The sequence below is a fragment of the Natrix helvetica genome (assembly GCF_964273705.1).
Source record: "Natrix helvetica genome assembly, chromosome: 3".
In the NCBI taxonomy this organism is placed as follows: Eukaryota; Metazoa; Chordata; class Lepidosauria; order Squamata; family Natricidae; genus Natrix; species Natrix helvetica.
In genome coordinates this window covers 2,025,725-2,050,310 of record NC_138549.1, presented here as the reverse complement: position 1 = coordinate 2,050,310, position 24,586 = coordinate 2,025,725, and the positions used below count along the sequence as shown (strand labels likewise).

Sequence of the window (24,586 nt, the reverse complement as noted above, 5' to 3'; positions counted from 1 at the left end):
GTCTTAAGGGTGAAAAACTGTCCTAAGTTGCTTTTTTCCGTGCCGTTGTAACTTTGCACAGTCACTAAATGCCCTTGTAACTTTGAACCATCACTAAATGAAACAGTTGTAAGTTGAGGACTAGCTGTGTTTCTTTCAGTAAGCTCTCTCTTTTGCTCTTTGCTAGTTTCTCAGATCTGAAGGGTGCTTTTCCAAAAGACTTCCTGGGGTTTTTTTTTCCCTTTGGAAAGTTCTGACAAACTTTCTTCAGAACTGAAGAAGCTTCTTTGATGAGGAGCAAAACCTCTTCAAGGAAAACAATCAAGAAAGTCCAGTTGCCTTTTGGAAAAAGCACTTTTGGGACAACCATGACCTGGACGACTGAGAATTTCCGTAGACATTCCTCTGAAGATGTTTTGCTTCTCATCCAAGTAGCTTCTTCAGTTCTGAAGAAGAACCGAAGAAGCTTCTTGGATGAGAAGTGAAACCTCTTCAAAGGAAAACCAGAAAGTCCAGTTGCCTCTTGAAAAAGCATCTTTGGGACAACCATGACCTGGAATCATGACCGTAGACACAGTTTCTCAGACATTACGTGAATGCTTCAGTGCTTTGCCGCAAAAAGTGGATTAGGAAATCCCACAGACTGGACAAGGCCTAAACGTTCTCTCCATTTGATAGCCAAGTTATATCCTGGTCTTAAAACAATTGTGAGAAACGCAGGACATGTTTGTTAGGCAGAAGGCAAGAGGAAGGGAATATGAAGAAGTGAAAATAAAAACACGTTTAGGTCAGAAAGACACAGAACGCTTACATGCTCTTTCCAAGCTACGCTGACTTCAGGTAATTGTAGCTTGCAAAAAAAAAAATGTTGTCTTGCTCTGCCCTCTGCTTCTTTGGTTGCTAGGGTGTGAAGATTAATCGCTGATCCCTGTGGTGTTTTGTCACTACTTCCTGGTTCTTTGTGCGGGGAAGTTGGTGGAAGGCTAGCACATTCCGTTCCCCGGATTTTGAAAGGTTGATTGAGTCACTTTGAGCAGTTTAAAATATGCCACTGGGAAAGCAACAGAATAGAAAAGAATCACCACGATGGCCGTTTTTCTGTACAACAATGGCACACACCTAGAGTGCAGCATCCAGTTTTGGTCTCCACACTATAAAAAAAGATATTGAGACTCTAGAAAGAGGGCAGAGAAGAGCAACAAGGATGATTAGGAGACTGGAGGCTAAAACAGACGACGAACGGTTGCAGGAACTGGGCATGGCTGGTCTAGTGAAGAGAAGGACCAGGAGAGACAGGAGAGCAACTTCCAATATTTGAGGGGCTGCCACAGAGAGGAGAAAGGGGTCAACATATTTTCCAAAGCACTTGAAGGCCAGACAAGGAACAATGGATGGAAACTGAAGGAGAGATTCAACCTAGTAATAAGGAGGAGTTTTCTGACAGTGAGAACAATCAACCGATGGAAGAGAAGCTGCCTTCGGAAGTTGTTGGAGCTTCATCACTGGAGGCTTCCAAGAAGAGACTGGACTGCCATCTGTCAGAAATGGTGTAGGGTCTCCTGCTTGGGCAGGGGGTTGGACTAGATGACCTACAAGGTCCCTTCCTGTATCTGTACAGAAAATGAAATTCCAATGCCCCTGGGAAATTCCGAATCCTCCTGATTTTTTTTTCTTTTTAAAGAACGGCGTTAATAGTTTTAAACCTGTGAAATTGGTAAAATCTACAAGATGATGTCGGCTAGTCCTTCAATTAGCAACGAGGGTAGCAAAAAAGACGTAAAATGGGACAAAACTCACTTAACAAACGTTTCCCTTAGCAAGAGAAACATTGCACTCAATTGTGGCTGTGACTTTTTTGCCACCTTTGTTAAGTGAATCACTGCAGTCATAAATATGAGTCAGTCGCGAAATGTCTGGATTTTGATCACATGACCACGGGGATTTTGCAACTGTCCTAAGTCACTTTTGGGGGGTGCATTGTAACTTTGAACGGTCACTAAATGAACCGTTGTAAGTTGAGGACTACCTCTCTTAAGAAATTTTGGCTAGTTCTTTGCATAGTACGGATAGTCCTTCAGTTAGGTCTGCACTTGGGATCACAATTTCTGTGGCTTCGTGAAGTTGTGCTTGATTGTGCGTCCGTTGCTAAGGGAATCACGGCAAGTTGTTCAGTGAATCATAAGTCATTAAGCGAATCCAGCTCTTCTTCCCCCACTCCCGCCCCCAATTTTATTTTTCAAAAACCGGCTTCGAAAACCGACAATGTGGAACAATGTCACCTATGGTCTGACCTATGCACAGTACACAAAATTGTCTGCTACCGCGTCCTATCTGTCAACGACTACTTCAGCTTCAACAGCCATAACACACGGGCAAACAATAGATACAAACTCAAGATAAACCGTTCCAAACTCGATTGCAGAAAATACGACTTCAGCAACAGAGGGGTCAACGCCTGGAATGCTCTACCTGACCCCATTGTTACATCCTCAACTCCCCACAGCTTCAACCTTAAATTATCTACTGTGGACCTCACCCCATTCCCAAGAGGTCCGTAAAGGGGGCTTGCATAAGCTCACCAGGGTGCCTTCCGTCCCTGTCCTTCTGTCCCCATTTATTTCATTTCTTTGTTCATGTCCATGTTTATATTTACATCTGCTATCTTGTACATGTTTGACAAACTAATTTTTTTTTTAAAGGTTGCAAATGGTGGATCCATCACCTTGGTTCTCGGGACGTTGCAAATATAAAGTACATGCCACAAATTTTATACACTAATTTTGATCACATGATCACCATAGGAACCCTGCAACAGTTGTCATTGCAAAGACTTTTTTTTCTCTCCTTCCACATTTCTGTCGTATACAGTTTGGGATTTGCATTGCTATTTTGCACCCTCCTGCATTTAAATCCTAAAAGAACAAGTTACCTTACTGTTTTTCGTCTGTGTTGCAGGCTGGCAAGGCACCTTACTAGGGGTTTCTATGGCTGTAGTTGACGCTATGGTAAGAGAGTACGCTTCTGACGTCAAGGACATCCTCGTAGTTCTTGGGCCGTCTGTGGGGCCCTGTTGCTTTACGCTACCCAAGCAATCCGCAAAAGATTTTTACAAGATTGATCCAACCTGCGTAAGATGTTTTGAATCACCCAACCCGTACATTGATATTCGGAGAGCAACACGGTAAGTTTGGCCCTGGGGAGACTTTAGAATAAAAGATTAGAAGAGTCGGATGGGAGCCTAGAGGTCTTCTAGTCCAACCCCCTGCTCAATAAGGAGACCCTATTCCATTCCAGACAAATGGCTGTCCTGTCTCACCTTAAAAACCTCCAGTTGATGGAGCACTCACTACTTCTGGAGGCAAACAGTTCCACTGGTTAATAGTTCTCATGGTCATGAAATTCCTTCCTTCCTTCCTTCCTTCCCCCCCCCACTCTCTGCTTCTCCATTGCTTTCCTTCTGCTTCCTTCCCTCTCCCCTCTTTGTTTCCTTTCTTTCCTTCTCTCCTTCCTTCCTCCTGTTCCATTCTGTTCCCTTCTCTCCTTCCTTCCTTCCTTCCTTTTAACAGAATTGGAAGGGACCTTGGAGGTCTTCTAATCCAACCACATGCTTCAGCAAGAGACCTTAAACCAGTGATGGCTAACCATTTTGTTGTTGGATGCCAAAAATGCGAGCGGGCGCACACAATAGCGGGCGCACATGCCAGCACCCATAATGCAAAGTGCCCCCCCCACATGCGCATGCATGCACAAACCCCCACCCTCCAGTGCCAACCTGCTCTCCTGCAAGCTGAGCTTGGTATTTCCATTTTCATCCTCCCCGGGCTCCAGGAAAGCCTCCGAAACTTGGGGAGGGCAAAAAATGGGCCCAAAGGGCCTATCAGAAGGCCAAAAATCAGTTGCCGGCAGATATGGCTCCGTGTGCCACCTGTGGCATGTATGCCATGCACCTGTTCGCCATCATGGCCTTAAACCATTCCAGACAAATGTGTGTTCCGCCTCTTGTTGAAAACCTCCAGTGTTGGAGCACTTACAACTTCCAGTGGTAAACAGTTCCACTGGTTAATTGTTCCATCAGTAAATTTCTCCTTAGTTCAAGGTTGCTTCTCTCCTTGGTTAGTTTCCACCCATTGCTTCTTGTCCTGCCTTCGGGTGCTTTGGAGACTAGATTAACGCCTTCCTCTCTGTGGCAGTCCCTCAAATTTGGGAAGACTGCTCTGCTCTAAAAGAACATTAATTGCACTAAGTAATACCTGAATCCTTCATGCCCTTGTGTATGATTTTTCTCTCTTTCTTTAATGCGCCATTTTCCTTGTAGTGCTCTTAATGTAACTTTAGAGACCTCAGATGTTAGGAATTGGGAGGCTCTGAAAATGTAGACAACTCTGAAGGTTCTAAATATCAAAGATAAGCACAACCACAATTCTTGCTAGAAATGTTGATTATCCATTTTCCCCAGCTGGGAAAATCCCCAGTGCTGTTTCATCCTATATTTTTTTGCGGTGACTAATACCTGCAACATAACATTTTCTCTTGTTTTCTTCCCACGCAACAGAGTTCTCCTAGAAGCTGGAGGCATCCAACCCAGGAACATTCAAGACGACTCCATAACAGACCCAGAGCAAAACCTCACTCTTTGCACATCCTGTCATCCCGACAAGTTCTACTCACATGTTCGAGACGGAGAAAACTTTGGCACTCAAATTGGCTTCATCTCTATTAAGAACTGAAGATTACATCCTAAACCAAGGGAACTTTGGATGAAGGCTGATTAACTTTCCTTACTAGTGACAGTTATAGTTTCCAACCAATTTCTTAAACTGTTTGCAACCAACAATTTGGGTGTGGCTAGTGAAAAGAGGGTGCAGGGGAGACATGATAGCAGGGTTCTAGTATTTGTGGGGCTGCCATAAAGAAGAGGGGGTCAACCTATTATAGGCAGGACAAGAAGAAACGGATGGAAACTAACCAAGGAGAGAAGCAACCTAGAACTAAGGAGAAATTTCCTGACAGAACAATTCATCAGTGGAACAACTTGTCACCAGAAGTTGTGGGTGCTCCATCATCACTGGAGATTTTAAGAGACTGGGCAACCATTTGAAAAAGTATAAGGTCTCCTGCTTGAGCAGGGGTTGGACTAGAAGACCTCCAAGTTCTCTTCCTGTTCTATTTTGACCTTCAAATGCTTCTGCTGAATCTTTTGTTCCATAATTCAATGAGGATTTATTTTGCCAAAAAAGGAACAAAATGACCAAAATACCTCCCCATCAACCAGTGACGTGCAGTCAGGTGAGGCAAGTGAGGCACAGCCTCACCACTCTCATCATGAAAAAAAAAGGAAAAGGAAAAAGCTGAGCTAGTTGCTGCCTCACTGTGGATGACTCTGCTTAACCTCACTGGTGCTCTCCCTCCCCAAGTGTAGTGACTTCCTCCCCAGGCCCCCATTCATTTCTCTCTCACACACACACACTGCTGGATAAAACTATATAAAAATCTAGCCCAGCTTCACTGATTACAAGTTTGAAAAGGCAACGTGGCTCCACCTGCAATCAAACTACACTTGGGGAGGGAGAGCACAAGCGAGCACTGAGGAGACCACAGGAGGAGGCACTTCCCCCCAGCCTCTTTCTTTTGGAAGGCTCGGCTCGGCTCCCCTCCGGCTTCTCTGCCTCTCCTCTCACCCCAGCCTGCCAGCAGGAGGTGGTGGGTGGGCTTTATTGTGTTCCAGGCATTTCCCACCCAGACAGCAGGCTGCATTTGCAGTGGTGGAGGTGTTTGGGAAAGGCAGCAGGGGAATGGGGGGAGGGATGGCAGAGGAGCTGCTTTCAAGCCACTGGAAAAGATATCCAATCCAACTTTTGTGTGTGGAGGGGTTTGTTTGAGAGTGAGTGAGAGAGGGAAGGGGTAGGAGAGATAGTCCAATCCAACTTCTGTGTGTGTGTGTGTGTGTGTTTGAGAGAGGGGGAGGAAGGGAGAGAGGGAGGAAGGAGGGGAAGGAGAAGAAAAAGAAAGAAGGAGCAAAGGAGAAAAACAAATGCTGTCGCTTTAAATTGGAACTGAGCATGCCTGGCTGTGGAATTCTGGGAGTTGAAGTCCACAAGTCTAAAAATATTTGAAACCCAGCACTGTGTCAGTGCCTCACCAATCATAAACCTCACCGCACGTCACTGCATCAGCTACCAACACACCTAGATGAGCAGAGTTTAACACCAAAGTTAACATCAGACCAACAATCAGGAAGTAAACAATACCCCACTCAAAGAATTGACAAACAAGTTAACAGTAAACAGCCCAACCAAATAGCTACCAAGACCACTCGCACCAACAATGGCAGTGAAAACCACTAGAATATAAATTGAGAGCATACCCCACTCTCCACTAGCACTGATGATGTTACCTAGTTGGGTAGTGGAACGTCTTGAAGAACATTTCAAGCTCAGAGACCACTAAGCACCTCCCAAAATTATATTTCTGCATGTTCTAATCAATGCTTTTTTTCAGACTGAAAGTTATACCTGAGTTTTGTGGCCCTCACGATCAACGTTTGATCAGAATAATAGTGATTATTTCATTTCGTTTCATTCTTTTAAATAAAATAATGATCTTACTAACACATTCAACTCAAGCTTGTGCATTTCTTCAACCTTTTGGAATGGCAAGACAGTGTTCTGACCGAGGCTTCCCAAGAGCCTGAAGCAAACTCCTTGTCCCAACAAAAACCCCTTTTACTAATTCTGCTCATTCCCATCCAGCAAAGTCTTTTAAGGGAGGATTTACAGTCACAGACCTTCTCTGGCTTGGAGAGCTGCAAAACTTGGCAAGGAGTCTCAGAGAGTCATGAACAAATTAAGCGAACTACAGTATTTGTCTCCTGCAAACTCCACTCCCCTTTCGCTCCTCTTTAATCCCTATGGGAGGGGCCATTTACCGTCCACCTGTGACTTTACTCCCAAGTCAACCCTGGTTCCATAGCTCTTCCCTTCTCCGGGAAGCTCTGTGCATGCATACATCAGGAACAGGCTCCAGCTGTTCTTCTGCTTCACTGATGTCTGACTCCAAAGGCAGCTGATAACTGGCATATGGCTCTGGCCCCCTCTCTGCCTCCGACACAGAGCCCTCCTCAGAGCCTCCCCCAGACTCCAGGACAGGCCCAGGTTCCTCCCCAACCTCCTCACTGTCTTGAGTCTGCTGCCAGCTCCAATAGCTGCTGGCAGGCCAGAACACAGAGATGGGCAGTTTTCTTGAATTTGAGGAACTATCCTTTTTTTTACCTGTAGCTTAATTTTAATGACATTTTTAATTTTAAGCATCTTTGCTCCTGTATATTCCATCTTTGCTTTGTCTTCCTTCCCTTGTTTTTTTTTTAACTATCTAGCCTGCTCATCCTCTCTGCTTGACCGTGTTTTGGTCTCCTGGGTGTGGCCGTTAATGCAGAGGGTCTATTTAGGTGGTTTTTTCCCCTGACCATTCAGTTCCAGACCCCATTCACTGGGTGGCACTGTGTAGTTAAAAATGCCGTTTAAACCCACTTGCAAGCCTATTTTGCAGCATTTTAAAAGCATTTTGGGGGCTGTGTAATTCTGCAGCTTTGTTCCAGAGCGATGTTTTTATCAGCTGAGGGGGGGAAATGCAGTTCTTATTTATATACAATTTGGAATTTCATCAGCTCAGTGGATCAATACGCTACGCTATGCAAATATAATCACGAATTCTATTCCTTTGTGCCAGATTAAAGGGAAGGAAGAGTTGTTGACCTTGTCTGCCTCGGCATTTTCTATTAACTACCTAAATCCAATATAATCAGGGGGAAAATATATGAATTGATCATGAGCAAAAGCTCCTTAACAGGAAATAACTCCTTAACAGTTTCCCCCCCACTTCCTCTCTTTGTCCTCCCGCAATATTCTGCCACTAGAGGGTCCGTTCTTGGTGGAAAGGCTTGGTTTTTCACAGTGGAAGGCAAAATGACGGACATCATAATTAACTTAATTGTTTAATAAATTTTCATCTCTGCTCTGCAGGAGTTAGGAATGTGACTCTTGTTGCTTGAAGCAGGTTGCTCAAGAATTCATAACTTAAGATTCCTAACTGCAGGGAGGTTTCCCAACCTTGGCAATTTTAAGATGTGTGGATCTCAACTCCCGTATTTATCCTCGTGGCCTTCAGGTTGGTCATTTTTGATGGTCCTGGGAAGCTCATCCCAGCTTCTACCTTGATGCAAAAATCTTTCTGCTGTTAAGTGAATCACTGCAGGCCATAAGTTAGTGAACGATTGTTAAGTGAATCTGGCTTCTCCATTGATTTCACTGGTCAAAAGGTTGCAAGAGCAGATCAAGTGACCCCCGGGATTCTGTAACCGACCTAAGTACATGCCAGTTGCCAAGCCTCTGAATTTTGAACACCTGACCATGGAGACGTCACAATGGCGCTAAGTGTGAAAAAATGGTCCTAAGTTACTTTTTTCAGTACTGTCGTAACTGCGAACCGTCCCTAAATGGACTGTTGTAAGTGGAAGATCATAATTCCACCCAATGGCTACATATCATTCCATGTATTGGGGAGATGTTTAAAACGCCCAAAGTGAAGTTCTCCACCTACTGCCAAAGTCTGCACCTGTCAGCAAAACCAAAACACAAAGGGGCCACTGCGGTATCCAGGACATTTTTCCACCCAGGTTGATTGTTAGTACCAAGATAAAGATTGGAAAATACATGTTAAGGGAAGCTGACCCAGAAGACCTGTAGATAAAGCAATGTGGGTTTTTTCTCTCCAAGTTGTACAACAGAGGTCCACAAACTTGGCAACTTTAAGACGTGTTGACTTCAACTCCCAGAATTCTCCAGCCAACAGAACTTGGCAACTTTAAGACGTGTGGACTTCAACTCCCAGAATTCTCCAGCTGGAGAATTCTGGGAGTTGAAATCCACACGTCTTAAATTTGCCAAGTTTGGAGACCTCTATTGTACAGTATTAATCTTCGGTGTTTTCCAAATCCTTTTAATTCCCTGGCGTCTATCAAAAGGGGCGGGTCGCTTGCCTCAAATATCAGCAGGGTTTTATTCCCTGGGAAAGCCCCAAGCGCCTTTGCTTTCACAAAGGAAATCTTTTTGTTCTCCATCGGTGGGTTTTCCCACAAGCGCTCCTCTTTCAGCCACAACAGCAGGCAACGAAACCAAACGAAAGCCAGACTTGTTGAAACGTCTTTGCGATGGATGTTGTTGTGTTTAGTTTCCTAAGTAGGGCTTATGTGGATCGCTTATTTGGTACGCGATGACTTTCACTGTGTTGAATCTTATGCTTTAGGGTGAAAGTGTTTTTATGATGACTGAGATCATGATTTATAGCTTTTGTGTACACTGAGAGCTTCTGCTCCAAAGGCAAATTCCTTCTGTGTCCAATCACACTTGGCCAATAAAGAATTCTAATTCTATTCTGTTTTATTCTATTCTATTCTATTGTACTCTACTCTACGCTACTCTAATTCTATTCTATTCTATTCTGTTCTACCATCTATTCTGTAATTCTATTCTAGTCTAATCCATTCCATTCCATCCATCATCTAATTTCTATTCTATTCTATTCTATTCTATTCTACTCTATGCTACGTTACTCTACTCTTATTCTATTCTATTCTACATTCTATTCTGTAATTCTCTTCTCTTCTATTCTCTTCCATTCCATTCCATTCCTTCTATTCTATTCTATTCTATTCTACATTCTATTCTGTAATTCTCTTCTATTCTATTCTATTCCATTCCATTCCATCCATCATCTAATTTCTATTCTAGTCTACTCTACTCTACGCTACGCTACGCTACGCTACGCTACTCTACTCTAATTCTATTCTGTTCTATTCTATTCTACATTCTATTCTGTAATTCTCTTCCATTCCATTCTATTCTATTCTCCTCTCCTCTTCTCTTCTCAATAGGTGGGTGCCAGACGGATGGCCTAGTGCAATAACAGCTGACCTTTGTTGTTGGGTACCAAAAGTGTGACTGCATGTGTGCGATAGCGCGCCTGCATGCTGGAACCCATAATGCAAAACGTGCTCCCACATGTGTGCACAACCCACCCCACATGCGCCACACACCTTGCCTCCAAGCTGAGCTTCGTATTCCCTCCGGGGGAAGGCCATTTTCACCCTTCCCAGGCTTCAAGAAAGCCTCTGGAACTTGGGGAAGACAAAAACAGCCTCCCACGGCCCTCTGGAAGGCCGGAAAACAGCTGGCTGGTGTGCGCATCCCTCTGAGAGTCACTGAGACTACTTGGACAGAAAAACAGATAAACCTCCAAGTGGCCTCAATGACTCTCAGAGGGAGCGCTAACGACCAGATGACTGCAGGGAATATAAATCCTTCCATTCTCCACCGTTCAGTCAGAATTGAAGAAGCTTCTTGGATGAGAAGTGAAAGATCTTTAAAGCAAAACAAAGGAAGTCCTTGGCCTCTGGAAAAAACACCTTTGGGACAACCATGACCTGGAGGACTGAGAATCACCATATACATCCCTTTGAAAATGTTTTGCTTCACCCGTTAGTCAGAACTGAAGAAGCTTCTTGGATGAGAAGCGAAACCTCTTCAAGAAAAAAAACCCCAATAAAGTCCAACTGCCTTTTGGAAAAAGGACCTTTGGGACAAGTCCAGTGGTGGGATGTAGTGGGGAATGCTAGTTATCCTTGATGCAAAAGATTTTGTAGTGTTAATCCTACTAAGGACGGAGATAAGGAAATAGTTGAAAGCAGCTTTGGCTTCAATGTGTGTCTCGCACACGGAATCGGAAGAGCTTGGATCATACCGTTGTGCCCGCCATCTTGACACCCCACACTCTTTGCCCTCTTCTTAATTATTTTCAACAGGCAGAGGTTTTTCAGAGATTTGCTTATTTCCCCTGGACATCCGTGAGCTTGTGGAAGTGAGAATTATAACAGCTGGAGATGTTTTTCAAAGCCCTTTGGCAGGTTCTGTTTTCCCCCAAACCAGCATGCAAACAGAGTTAGAAGTGTGCGTAATTTGGATATTGGTGTATTTTTATCCCTGAGGAGAGCAGAAAATACTCAACAAGCAGCGTCACCAGTTTTTATGGACAGAATTGTCCCCCAAAAGTTCCATGCTTTTAGCACAGAAGGGGTCGTCTTCTTAACCTCTTCACATAACTTCATATATTTTTTTTGTCTTTTAATGAGCCCATAACTATTCTATTCTGTTCTGTTCTTTTCTGTTCTACTCTACTCTACTCTACAGGTATTCTGTTACGTTCTATTCTTTTCTGTTCTGTTCTGTTGTACTCTACATTCTATTCTATTCTATTCTACATTCCAATATCTCATCTCATCTCTTCCCTTCCCTTCTCCATATTCTGTTCTGTTCTGTTCTATTCCTTATTCTGCTCTACTCTACTCTATTCTATCTTATTCTTTTCTATTCTATTCTACATTCCAATATCTCATGTCATCTCTTCCCTTCCCTTCTCCATGTTCTGTTCTGTTCTGTTCTGTTCTGCTCTACTCTACATTCTATTCTCTTCTGTTCTATTCCTTATTCTACTCTACTCTATTCTATTTTATTCTTTTCTATTCTTTTCTATTCTATTCTATTCTACATTCCAATATCTCATCTCATCTCTTCCCTTCCCTTCTCCATATTCTGTTCTGTTCTGTTCTACTGTACTCTACTCTACTCTACATTCCATTCTATTCTATTCCTTATTCTATTCTATTCCTTATTCTATTCTACATTCCAATATTTCATCTCATCTCTTCTTTTCCCTTCCCGATATTCTATTCTATTCTATTCTATTCTGTTCTAATGTACTAGATAGCAGATCTTGATGCGTGCCTACCGCCCCTGTCCTGCTGTCTCCATTTATTCATTTTCTTTCAGTTCTTTCGATCAGATAATGCAAAAAGTATTCCTGGGTATTTTTACATCCCGTGCTTCCGTGTAAATCTCACAGAGAAGGAAAGAAGCTGGACGCCTGTTTCTCCAGATCAAACTTTACGCCACGTTACACACAGATTAAAGAAAAGACAAGTTAAACTCTCACGGGCAAATTACATCTTTCAGATGCCGTGTGTGAACTGGCCAGAGCCTGGAAAAACTCAAGCTGGCTTCTGTCACCACGGATTTGTTCTGAACCAGACTTGCTGGGCTGAAAGCTTTGATCTGTTTCACAGAATCATTGTCAGTCCTTGGCAGAGGTCTCATTCACTGTGTCTCTGCCTCCCCCCTCCCCCAAGAAATATTTCCCACCATTTGTTCCAGTTCAAAGCAATCAGATATTATTTTTCTCACTCGTCGTCCCAAATCAAGGAAAGCTCAGGAGCTGCTCCTTCACCATTTCTTTCACGTATGAAAAAGAGTGTATTATTATTATTATTATTATTATTATTATTATTATTATTATTATTATTATTATTATTATTATTATTATCATCATCATCATCATCATCATCATCAATCCCTCCCCACTCCTGGGGAAGGATACTGCAAAATCTCTATTCCTTCCCCACTCCTGGGGAAGGATAATGCAAAATCCCCATTCCCTCCCCACTCCTGGGGAAGGATACTGAAAAATCCCCATTCCCTCCCCACTCCTGGGGAAGGATACTGAAAAATCCCCATTCCCTCCCCACTCCTGGGGAAGGATATTGCAAAATCTCCATTCCCTCCCCACTCCAGGGGAAGGATACTGTAAAATACCCATTCCCTCCCACTCCTGGGGAAGGATACTGCAAAATCTCTATTCCTTCCCCACTCTGGAGCCAGCCGAAGTGGCATTTTCCAGTTCTCTGAACTACTCAAAATTTCCACTACCAGTTCTCCAGAGCCTCTCAGAACCTGCTGGATTTCACCCTGGAACTGTCAGAATTGAACACCTGGCCAGCTCAGGAATTCTGGAAATTGAAGTCCACACAAGTCAATAAGGGGCCACAACGCAAGGCTATGAAGGCAACAACCAGCAGCAACTTACTAGAAGCCAGCACGGTTTGTCAAGAACAAATCTTGGCAGACTAAAGGTCTCATTTAGTAATTTCCTTCGATGGTGGGAAGCCGCCTTCCTGCCAAGCGCTCAGCCAGCTACCCACTGACATCCTGATTAGATGGCTTATTGAGTATGGAGCAGACGGCATGACTACTCTGACATGGGACAGGACACTTCCAGTTTCCAGACAAGATGGAACTAACTCACGGCAAGACTGTAGAGAGTCCTGGACTTACGGCCATTCACTTCGTGACCATTCAGTAAAATTTGGGATTTGTGACTGTTTCTCTCACGATTAGTGCCACTAAGAGAAGGGGCGTGGGAGTTAGGGTTTGTGGGAGCAGCTTCTGCAAGGCCATTCCGCATTCCATGTGGGGAGCATGGAGCATGTTCCCACCCCCTTTCCCATCCCAGGAAATGGTAGGGACCAGCTGCACATGCGTTGGGGCTTCTTTTCAGGGGAGGTCTTGTTTTTGGGAAAACAAGGTAGCAACAGGAATTTTGGTCTCCATTGTCATCGTAAGTCGAGGATTTGCCTGTGTTACCGGTAGTCCTTCTTTTCTCTAGACTAGCCAAAACCAAGGATCTTGACAAACTTGAACATTGGGCACTATCTAACAAAACAAAATTCAGTGGTGACAAAAGTCAGGTTCTACTTTTAGGCAACAAAAACAAAATGCACAGGTGCAGTATAGGTGGTACCGTGCTCAACAGTAGTAACTGTGAAAGGGATCTTGGAGTCCTAGTGGACAACCATTTAAATAGGAGCCAGCCGTGGGCAGCAGCTGCCAAAAAAGCCAACACAGTTCTAGGCTGCATCAACAGAGGGAGAGAATCAAGATCACATGAAGTGTTAATACCACTTTATAATGCCTTGGTAAGGCCACACTTGGAATCCATCATTCAGTTCTGGTCGCCACGATGTAGAAAAGATGTGGAAAGAGTGCAGAGAAGAGCAACGAAGAGGATTAGGGGACTGGAGATTGAAACATACGAAGAACGGTTGCAGGAACTGGGTATGTCTAGTTTAATGAAAAGAAGGACTAGGGGAGACATGATAGCAGTCTTCCAATATCTCAGGGGCTGCCCCAAAGAAGAAGCGGGTCAAACTATTCTCCAAAGCACCTGAGGGTAGAACAAGAAGCAATGGGTGGAAACTAACCAAGGAGAGAAGCAACTTAGAACTGAGGAGAAACTTCCTGACAGTTAGAACAATTAATCAGTGGAACAGAATTTGCCTCCAGAAGTTGTGAATGCTCCACCTTCTTTAAGAAGATGTTGGATAGCCATTTGTCTGAAACGGTATAGGGTTTCCTCCCTAGGCAGGGGGTTGGACTAGAAGACCTCCAAGGTCCCTTCCCACTGTGCTATTGTATAGTATCAAATCCTGCAGCCGTTCTTTGTATGTTTTAGTCTCCAGGCCTTTGGTCATCTTAGTTGCTCTTCTTCCAATGTCTCAACATCTGTAATGTGTGGTGCAGATCTTAATTTTAATTTTATCTTTATTACCAAAAAGAAATGCTGAGATACATTTGAGCCCATCTTCCCCATTTCTAGTGACCTTGGACAGAAGCTAAGATGGGTTGCTACCGGTTCGGCCCGGATCGGGTGAACCGCTAGTAGTGGCGGTGGGAGGCTCTGCCCACCCACCAGGATGCTTCTGCGCATGGGCAGAAGCGTCACGAATGTGCGAGCACGCCCTAACCGGTAGCAAAAAAAATGGCAGCCCACCACTGGACAGAAGTCCTCCTTGGCTCCAGCCCCAGGGACCAAGGGAGGAGGGGGAGCAGGGAGGAAATTAAGGGGGTGAAGATGTTAGTTTTTCTTCCCCTTCCTCCGATTGTCCTTTCTACCCAGACTCTACAACGGAGACGAGGAATCTCCCCTGTTCTCCATCTCCAAAGCTGCCTTTGAGAAGACAGGAGGTTTGCTCTCTTTTTTTCTGCTCAACACGTCCTGAGTTCAAAGGCGGAATCTGGCACAAAATGTTGGCCGCCTGCACAGCTGTGTCCGAGCAGCAAGCCTGGAAGCCCCCATCCAGACTTTGAAACGTGCAGTTTCTAAACCACAATGTTCCTAGGGGTTCTTTGCAAGAATAGAAACAAACAATTGAAGCCTTTTTCATTTCATTGACGGGGGTGGGGGGAAAGGGAGGGGGGGAGAACTGTCAAACGATTTCAGCAGGTTTCTCTGGAACATTTTGAGCGGAGCTGTTTCGTCCCAGCTCGAAATGAGACTGATTTATTATTTATTTCTATTTTTATTTATTTCTATGTCTCCTTTATTTTCATTTATTTTTTAATAACTCAAGTGGGTGGATGCAACACAACACCTCCTAACTTTCCTGCAACAGCAACAACCCACCTGTGATGTGGGTGGATTAGATTGGATTAGATTAGATTAGATCAACAGAGTTGGAAGGGACCTTGTAGGTCATCTAGTCCAACCCCCTGCCCAAGCAGGAGACCCTACACCATTTCTGACAGATGGCAGTCCAGTCTCTTCTTGAAAGTCTCCAGTGCTGAAGCTCCCACAACTTCCAAAGGCAACTTCTGTTCCATGGGTTGATGGTTCTCACTGTCAGGAAAATTCTCCTTATTTCCAGGTTGAATCTGTCCTTGTTCAGTTTCCATCCATTATTCCCTGTCTGGCTTTCAGGTGCCTTGGATAATAGGTTGACCCCCTCCTCTCTGTGGCAGCCCCTCAAATATTGGAAGACTGCTCTCATGCCCCCCATAGTCCTTCTTTTCTCTAGACTAGATTTAACCCAATTCCTGCAACCGGTCTTCATATTTTTTCGCCTCCAGGCCCCTAATCATGTTCTCTGCGCTCAGATAACTGATTAACAGAGTTGGAAGGGACCTTGTAGGTCATCTAGTCCAACCTCTGCCCAAGCAGGAGACCCTACACCATTTCTGACAGATGGCCGTCCAGTCTCTTCTTGAAAGTTTCCAGGGATGAAGATCCACAACGTCTGAAGGCAACTTCTGTCCCATTCGATTGATTGTTCTCATTGCCAGAAAATTTCTCCTTATTTCCAGGTTGACTCTCTCCTTGATCAGTTTCCATCCATTATTCCTTGTCTGGCCTTCAAGTGCTTTGGGAAACAGCTTGACTCCCTCTTCTTTGTGGCAACTCCTCAAATAAGGGAAGACTGCTATCATGTCTCCCCTGGTCCTTCTCTTCACTAGACCAGCCATGCCCAGTTCCTGCAACCGTTCTTCATATGTTTTATCCTCCAGTCCCCTAATCATCCTGGTTGCTCTTCTCTGCACTCTTTCTAGAGTCTCCACATCTTTTTTATAGTGTGGGGACCAAAACTGGATGCAGTTGGACTGAGAAAGACTCCTTGTAGTAATTTCACATAATCCTAGAGATGGAAGAATAAATGGATGTCCAACCTCCAGAGATGGAGTTTAAGAAATATTGAAAATACACCATTGTGGGAAGCTGAATGTTAGATATTAACATATATTGCAGCAAGTCTCCTCTCAGGTCCGCCGCTAGGGCGGGAAACAGGTATCACTCTGATTGGTCGAGAGGCGTACCCGATTCCTACAAAAGGGGAACCCTCAGACCACAGAGCAAGCTGGATCACTACTACTACTAATAAAGAGCTGTTAAGTCACTACGTGTCCGGAGTCTGTTCTCTCGTTACCCCAACTTAACACTGAACACTGCAAAGGGAAGCAGGAGGAGGATCCAACCAGTTTAAGAAATTTATAACGTGAGATCGAAAACTGATCACTCTTTCCCTCTTACGTTAATTTGAAGGTCCACCTCTGATGTAAACCTCGGTTTCTGTTGAAGAACTGGGCTGGTACCATCCAAGTTTACTATTTTTAGACGTAAGACGCAAGAAAGCAAAGGCACCCAGTGATTTTGCAGCGCAGGGAAAGGAAATGATAGTCCTATCGTTCTAATTCGAATTCTTTTGTAAGTTATTTTCCTCTGGGAAGCTTGTAATTTTCTCCTGCAGCTCCCTCAGTGGATAATTCTTAATCAAAATGGATGATCAGAGGCATACGGTTCTCAGAGCTTTAATTGCTTTTTAGTAGCCTGTTTTGCAGCTGTTTGAGACACGCAACCTATCTTTTAGAGTCCAACTAGACATTTTGTCTAGATTAGATCTTTATTATCTCACGTTTGATGTTCATGGTAGGAACCAAGATCAATAATTCGTTTTTTTACCCTTTCCCAGATGCAGCCAAAATATCTTCATTATCCTTTCATTGGCTCACCAAAATCCACTGCAGATATTTGCAGCGGTGAAAGGCAAAGAAACTGGCCTATAAAACAAGGACTTTTTTTTCAGGCTTTCAGGTAAAATTCCTCAAATTGCAACTGGACTCTAAAACAAGGAGCCGAAGGTGCTTGAACTGAAGAAGCTTCTTGGGTGAGAAGCGAAACCTCTTCAAAGAAAAAACCAAGAAAGTCCAGTTACCTCTTGAAAAAAAGCAGCTTTGGGACAACCGTGACCTGGAGGACTGATAATCTCCACAGACATTAAACGAGGACATTTTTGGAGTCTTTGAGGTAAAATTCCCCAAATCACACCAAGAAATGGAAGGATGTGCACAGCTGCTAGAAAATCTCATAAGATGTTTTAGAGAAAGAAAGTTTATTTATTTCCTCAAATATGTCTGCCTTCTTTTTTTGGATCAATGGGCTAAGATGGAAGGATTTAGCTGTCGTTGGCTGAGGAGAATCATATTTGGTTCATATTTATTGACAAGAAGTCTAGTTTAAGAAGTTGAACATTTTTCCACAGGTAAACAGTACCTGTCATATAAACTACATCTTCTGCGTTGAATTACTGATCAGAATACCCATATATTGTCGCTTGTAGAAGATGTAAGAGAGTTCAATGAAAAGTACCGTAATATTTCTGTACCCATAACTTTAGTTTAAACTAGCTGATATCCCGGCATTGCCCGGATATTTATTTACTCTAACCCTGTATCAGACAGGTAAAGGAACGCATTATATCTATACTGTCAAGTCAAAGTAATGCTGGAATACAAACACACAGAGAGACAGACACACAAACAGAGACACACGCACACATGAACTTGAATCCAAAATGCACACTATCACTGTCAAAAGTACTGTGATTTGGCACTAGAGATACAATAATTCCTTTTCATTTCAGCAGCCCAGGCGTTCCAGAGTTATGCTGGAACACATCACACATAAACACACACACACACACACGCCCCGAGGGGTGTTAGGGGTGTCTTACCCCCACAGTATTTGTTTCCAGTGAGTAAGCAATCTGTGTACCAAGTTTGGTTGAAATTGCTCAAGGCATTCCAGAGTTATGCTGGAGTACACACAGACACACAGCCATTTTTATAGAGATAGATACAGGTGTTGAAGTGGCAGGTTCAAAGATATTCATGTGAATAAGACTGTCTGTATCGGCCAAAACTAACTCCTAACGTACCTTGTTTTTCATTTTTATTTTGACCAACACTGAGCCCAAAATTTCTGTGGCTAAGCAAGAACATTTGTTAAGTTTCGCTTCATTTTACGACCTTTCTTGCTGCTGTTGTTAAGTGAATCACTGCAGCTTTTACGTGAGTGACACAGTTGTTAAGTGAATCTGGCTTCCCCCTTGGCTTGGCTTGTCAGAAGGTCGCCAGAGGGGATCATGTGACCCCGGGACACTGCATCCGTCGTAAGTACATGCCAGTTGCCAAGCCTCTGGATTTTGATCACATGACCACTTAATGGTCGTTAAGCATGAAAAACAGGTGTAAGTTCTCAGTGCTGTTATAACTTCAAATGGTCAGGAAGTGAACGGTTGTAAGTCTGAGCACTGCCTGTGCTGGTTGCAGCCTTCCATTTCACAAATGACAGCAGCACAACCATTTCTCACCACAACGTCCCAAACTGGGTGGAAAAATAGATCCTAAGGAAGATGTCAGAATCTTCCAATGTCCGCATGATCAGCTGCAGGAGTTTTCATTCTTGCATGTTCATTTTGGACTCTGTACAACTGCTTCAGTATTCCGGTTTTTCCCATTAATAAACAAAAGGAACAATCAGCTCTTGGTAAATTAAATAAATGGACCATCTGTTTGAATTCCTACAACCGCTCGTAAAAGTACAGCCAGACAAAAGTGCTTTTAGTTTTAGCAGGATTCTCTTCGGATTCTCTTCCTGGGGAAAAAAAAAAGGTACTCGCCACTATAAATTGAGGCAATGATCTCATACAAAAACTACACACCAAAACATTACTGCGACAGGTAGAAGAAAAGTGCTATATGTATATAATGTATATAATAAGGAGGATATTATATGGAAGAGACAAGGAACTGTCAATGCTTTAACTAAAACATAACAGCCCAAGTAAGAGCAAATACTGTCCAAGATATCCGTCATTTATTAATGAATAATTAAGTATTTGAGGGACGCAGTGGCTCAGTGGTTAAGACGCTGAACTTGTCGATCAGAAAGGTTGGCGGTTTGGCTGTTCGAATCCCTAGCGCTGCGTAACGGAGTGAGCTCCCGTTACTTGTCCCAGATTCTGCCAACCTAGCAGTTCAAAAGCATGTAAAAAATGTAAGTAGAAAAACAGGAACCACCTTTGGTGGGAAGGTAAAAATGTTCCGTGCACCTTCGGCGTTGAGTCATCCCGGCCACATGACCACGGAGACGTCTTCGGACAGCGCTGGCTCTTCGGCTTTGAAACGGAAATGAGCACCGCCCCCTAGAGTCAGGAATGACTAGCATATATATGTGCAAGGGGAACCTTTACCTTTACTTAATTAAGAATCTATCAAAACTTGATGCCTGGGTTGCCAAAAACTTCTAAATCTTAGCTTGTCCATTTTTTGGCAACAAAGTCAACCATCCTTGCTTCTAAATTGCTAAACTGAGATTGCTAAATCTCACAAATTTGCTCTGGTTTTGGTGAGTCCTTACTGCCAAAAAAACCCACAGCACACTTTATTATTGGGTTACATTTCAGCCCAACGCAACTTTTATCAGTCGACTTAAAAGTTTTCTGTCAACATTTTCTAAATGAACCGTCTTCCATTCTCAATCCAGTGTGTGCTCATTTCAGAGGCACCGTTCCATGGGCTTACTTGGGTTCGGATAAGATAGTTCTAACTGTTTATGACAGATATTTAAAGAGAAATGTATTGAAGGCAATGTGTTTACGGGGAAAGGCATTGCTAAAGTACGGGTGGACATCTGCCATTTGCCTGGTCCACGGCTTTAAAAGGAACAGCGAGCAGGAGGAAATTTGGATTTTTCTGGTAGATCTCCAAGGGCTTCACAAGGCTTTCGGATGCTTACTTTCTTAACAATAGAAGGAGCAAAAGGACTTTATATCTATATTAAGCTGCTGAAATCAAGAAAATCAGGAAAGAAGGAGAAAAGAAATATAAAGAACCTTCTTGTTAATGCTTCTTCTTCCTCCTATTCCTCCTCTTTCCTTTTCTCCTCCCCCTTCTCCTCCTCCTCTTCTTCTTCTCCTCCTCCCCTCCTCTTCCTCCTCCTTCTACTCCTCCTCCTTCTCCCCCCTCTTCCTCCTCCTCTTCTTCTCCTTCTCCTCCTTCTCTCCTCCTCTTCTCCCTTCTCTTCCTTCTACTCCTCCTCTTTTCCTCCTCTTCTTCCTCCTCCTCTTCCTCCTCCTCCTACTGCTCCTCCTCTTCTTCCTCCTCCTCTTCTTCCTCCTCCTCTTCCTCCTCCTCCTACTGCTCCTCCTCTTCTTCTTCTTCTCCTTCTTCTTCTCCTCCTTCTCTCTTCCTCTTCTTCTTCCTTCTCTTCTTTCTACTCCTCCTTCTTTTCTTCTTCCTCCTTCTCTTCCTCCTCCTCCATTACAGATACAATTACATTTTGCCCCCTCTCTCTAAAAGTATAGTGCATCATAATTTCCTTCTTAGGCTACCCTTTCTAATCTTCAAACCCTTAAATCACTAGTTTAGTTCTCTCTTTTTTTCCCCCAGCACAAAGCCAATAAGGGATCCTAAAAAGCTAATATTGAATTTGTAATTACAGTTTGTTCCTTTTAAGAACAGGATTATAATCAGTGCATTTATTCTGGGGTTACCGCACTATCGGTGTGTTTTTTCTTTGCTGAGATTTTTCTTTGCTGGGTGTTTGGATTAGATTCTCACATTACGGTTATCAAAAGTCACCATGACTAAGGACAGTTTAAGATAACCCTGTTGTGCAATGTGACTAGTTCAATAAAACATACGTTATGCTTGTGTGAGGGTGCTGATAATACTATGTTGCAGTTGCTGGAAGAAATTATATAATTGCTTTAACTGTTTAGATGCAGCTGCCTGAATTTTAACTTGGATTCTGAATCCCTAATTTTCTTGTATTGCAGATCATTTTAGAAGTGTGATAAACTAGTCATCTAAAACAATCTGCAATATAAACAGGCTTTTCTTTAGCCATGTTTTGTATAAATATATAAGCTAGCACATTATTTTTTTTAAAAAAAAATTGCTTCGGCTAGTACTGAAGGTTAAAAGAATTCATTGTGAGGATGTGTACTGTTTGATTAGGTTCCCAGAATATTGGAAGTAACTATAAAACTAAAAGCTCTGATAGAGTCAACAGCGCCATTTGATGTGTGTTTCCCTCACTGGAGCCTTTCTGGGTAGGTCTGACGTCACAAACACAATTGGTTACAACAACCAAGTTCAAGCTAGAAACAAACCAAACAATATCCATGAGAAATCAGCTTGAACTTAATAACTTGCAGACATCTGGGAAGCCAGACGGGCAAATTTGCAAATTAGTCTGCACTGAAATCCTTAAATTGCTGACAGTTTTCTGGCAAGACCCTGGCGAATGATGAAATTGTCCAGACGTCGCCAAAGTTGTGGTGGAAATTAGCACAGTAAGTGATATTTAAGCCCTTTCACACTCCATCCATCCCGAGAAGAGGAGCCAAGATTGTTGGCCACGATCTATTGAAGGGAAAGCTCACCATCTCCCCATTTTATAAATCAAGAACATTGAAGGAATTCGTGTTGTCTATTTAATTATCTTCTCTCTTTAGATTGAAGAAGGCTATTCCAACTATTAGGAAGACTCAAATTGCTGCCTCAGGTAACTTGGGTGAGGCATGGTGTTCATAACTTGCTGCCATTAATATATTATTATTAGAGGAGGAGGAGGAGGAGGAGAACTGTGGGCTCCTTAGCGCTCTCTGAGCTTCCTTGTTTTCTTGCAGATGTTTCATTACCCAATTAGATAGCAACATCTGTGCTAGAAGGGAGGAGGAGGAGGGGGGGAATTGTGAGGTTCTTAGTGCTCTCTTAGATGGGTTGTTTTCTTGCAGACATTTCATGACCCAACTATGTAACATCATCAGAAACTATTGTTTATTCTGTACAATAGAAAATAAACTTGGGCTGTGTTTTTAGCTGATTTTTATCTTATTTGGGAGTGTCATAAAAATATTATCTATTTTGCTCATCTATGTATCAGGAAAAATATCTAAGAAAGGACTTTCACAATGTGGCATTACTATTGGAAACAAGAATCCATTCTGAGGCCATTCAAAATCATTTAAATTAAGCATAGGAAATATACAAAACCCTTGAGTGAGTGAAATCATATGATATTCAAATCTCAATTAAAGAAGTCAAGAATTTGGTAAGAGAGAGAGAGAGAGAGAGAGAGAGAGAGAGAGAGAGAGAGAGAGAGGGAGAGAGAGACAATAAATGGAATTTCTAGAGGTTTTTTTCCCTGTTTTCACTTCTGTCCTATATAGTTTTATATGTGTTTTTCCTTCAACCTATAATCAGCTTTTTTATATATTAAAAACTTCTTTAATCAGTCTCTCATGTAATAGTAATATTATTGTTACTGTATATAACACCAATGCTTTTTCAAGAAATGTAAACTATAACTTTTTTAAAGCTTAACTGAATGTAAAAATATTATGAAACATATTTAAGAATTTGTCCTCCATCAGAGCACTGTTGAATGTAAATCTAGAGATGTCACCGGGGATTGCATTATTGTTGCTGGTGGAAAAATGGATGTAAATGAAATAAAAAAGGAATGGATTGTAAATTTGATAATGGCAGCTAGATTAGTGATGGCTAAATATTGGGGATGAAATTGGGATAGTCAAAGAAGTGAGTGATATAATGAAATTTGGAGTATGGCAACAAAGGATAAATTGACAACAGAAATTAAACTTTAAAAAAGGATGATTAAAGTAAATAATTATAATGAAATTTGGGGGGATTTTATAAAATCGGTGTTGGTGGAAGGCAAAGGGAATAAACCTACACAAGAATATATGTTGTTTTGGAAGGGATAAGGGCAAATTTGGAATATATTGTATATCTAAGAAATATAAGGGAGGAAAATGTCTCCAGGGAGTGGGGGATGCACTGTAGTATGTGTTTTTCTCTTTTTCTTTTGTCTTTCTCTTTTTTGTATTCAGTTGAATGTGTACTGTTTGTATTATTTGTGTTTAAAAAATATTAGTTTTTTTAAAAAAAGAATTGTCCTCCATCATTTGATTCCAACTCATAAAGAGAGTAAGAAAGTAAGTCCCTCAGCACAAGCCATCCTTAACAAGTTAAATATTTTAAACAGTGGACATCCCAAGCTTCATCATGACTTTGTCTAAATATAAACACACAATGCTGAACTGTATTGTTTTTGATGAGATTCAACACCCGCATTGAATCTATGGCAGAGATCCAGGACTGGAAACTGACAAAACGGACTGCGGTCTTATAAAAAAAAAAAATACCCTGAAACGTTCATGTTATCATAGCTTCACAATTCAAAATTTTATTTATTCGCCAAAGAACGCACCGTTTCTATGCAAAGAGAAGGTTTTGAGGGCTCGAAGTGGCTGATGGGCTTCCAGTTGCAATGCTACGGTTTTCCTTTCCTTGAATTTTCTTTTAAATCCTGGGTGGGGGGGAATAAATAATAAGCTGACGTCCTTGCTGCTAATTAAATGTGAGGACTAAATTGTCCTCTTGCTTATACAGGTGCAGCTCCATCGAAGCAAACGTAAAAAGAGCTGGGCCGTTCATCTGTGGCAGGCTCCCTTTTGTGCCGCTGAAGAATGCCGCGATTCAGCTATTCCTCGGTGCTATTCATTCGGGGGGTTGACCTGGATTGACCCAAACTGAATGTGTCCCCCCCCACGTACATACGTACGTGTGTGTGTGTGTGTGCGCACATACACACACACACACACACACACCAGGCGTGAATGTGCCCACTCGGGGGCAGGGGGTGCATGTTCCTTTGGGCCAGGGTGTCCCAGTTTTCCAAGGCTTTGGATGAAGAGAGACCAAAGGCCTTGTCTTCATTTAATTCGGGGAAGATGTCCTCGGATGTCGGTTTTCAGTTTTCCAGGATTTCCTTGGATGTCAGCTTTCGGTTTTCCAGGATTTCCTCAGATGTCGGTTTTCAGTTTTCCAGGATTTCCTCAGATGTCGGTTTTCAGTTTTCCAGGATTTGCTTTTATATCAGTTTTCAAATTTCCAGGATTTCCTTGTATGTCGCTTTTCACTCTTCCAGGATTTTCTTAGATTTTGGTTTTCCAGGATTTCCTTGGATGTCTGCATTCTATTCTATTCTACTCTACTCTGTTCTACTCTATTCTATTCTCTAT

At 42.7% G+C, this 24,586-nt stretch overlaps 2 protein-coding genes across 3 annotated transcripts in view; one reads left to right on the top strand and one right to left on the bottom strand.

The window, feature by feature from the left end:
* The window catches only part of LACC1 (laccase domain containing 1), a 384,759-nt gene extending 377,036 nt beyond the window's left edge, over positions 1 to 7,723 (top strand). For both annotated transcript variants that reach the window (XM_081947922.1, XM_081947921.1), the window contains exons 5-6: positions 2,935 to 3,160; positions 4,532 to 7,723. In XM_081947922.1, coding sequence (XP_081804048.1) covers positions 2,935 to 3,160; positions 4,532 to 4,706 — 401 coding nt within the window. In that variant the 3' untranslated portion in view covers positions 4,707 to 7,723. The remainder of the gene's footprint in view (positions 1 to 2,934; positions 3,161 to 4,531) is intronic.
* The window catches only part of EPSTI1 (epithelial stromal interaction 1), a 577,346-nt gene that overhangs the window by 492,654 nt on the left and 60,106 nt on the right, over positions 1 to 24,586 (bottom strand). The window lies entirely within an intron of this gene.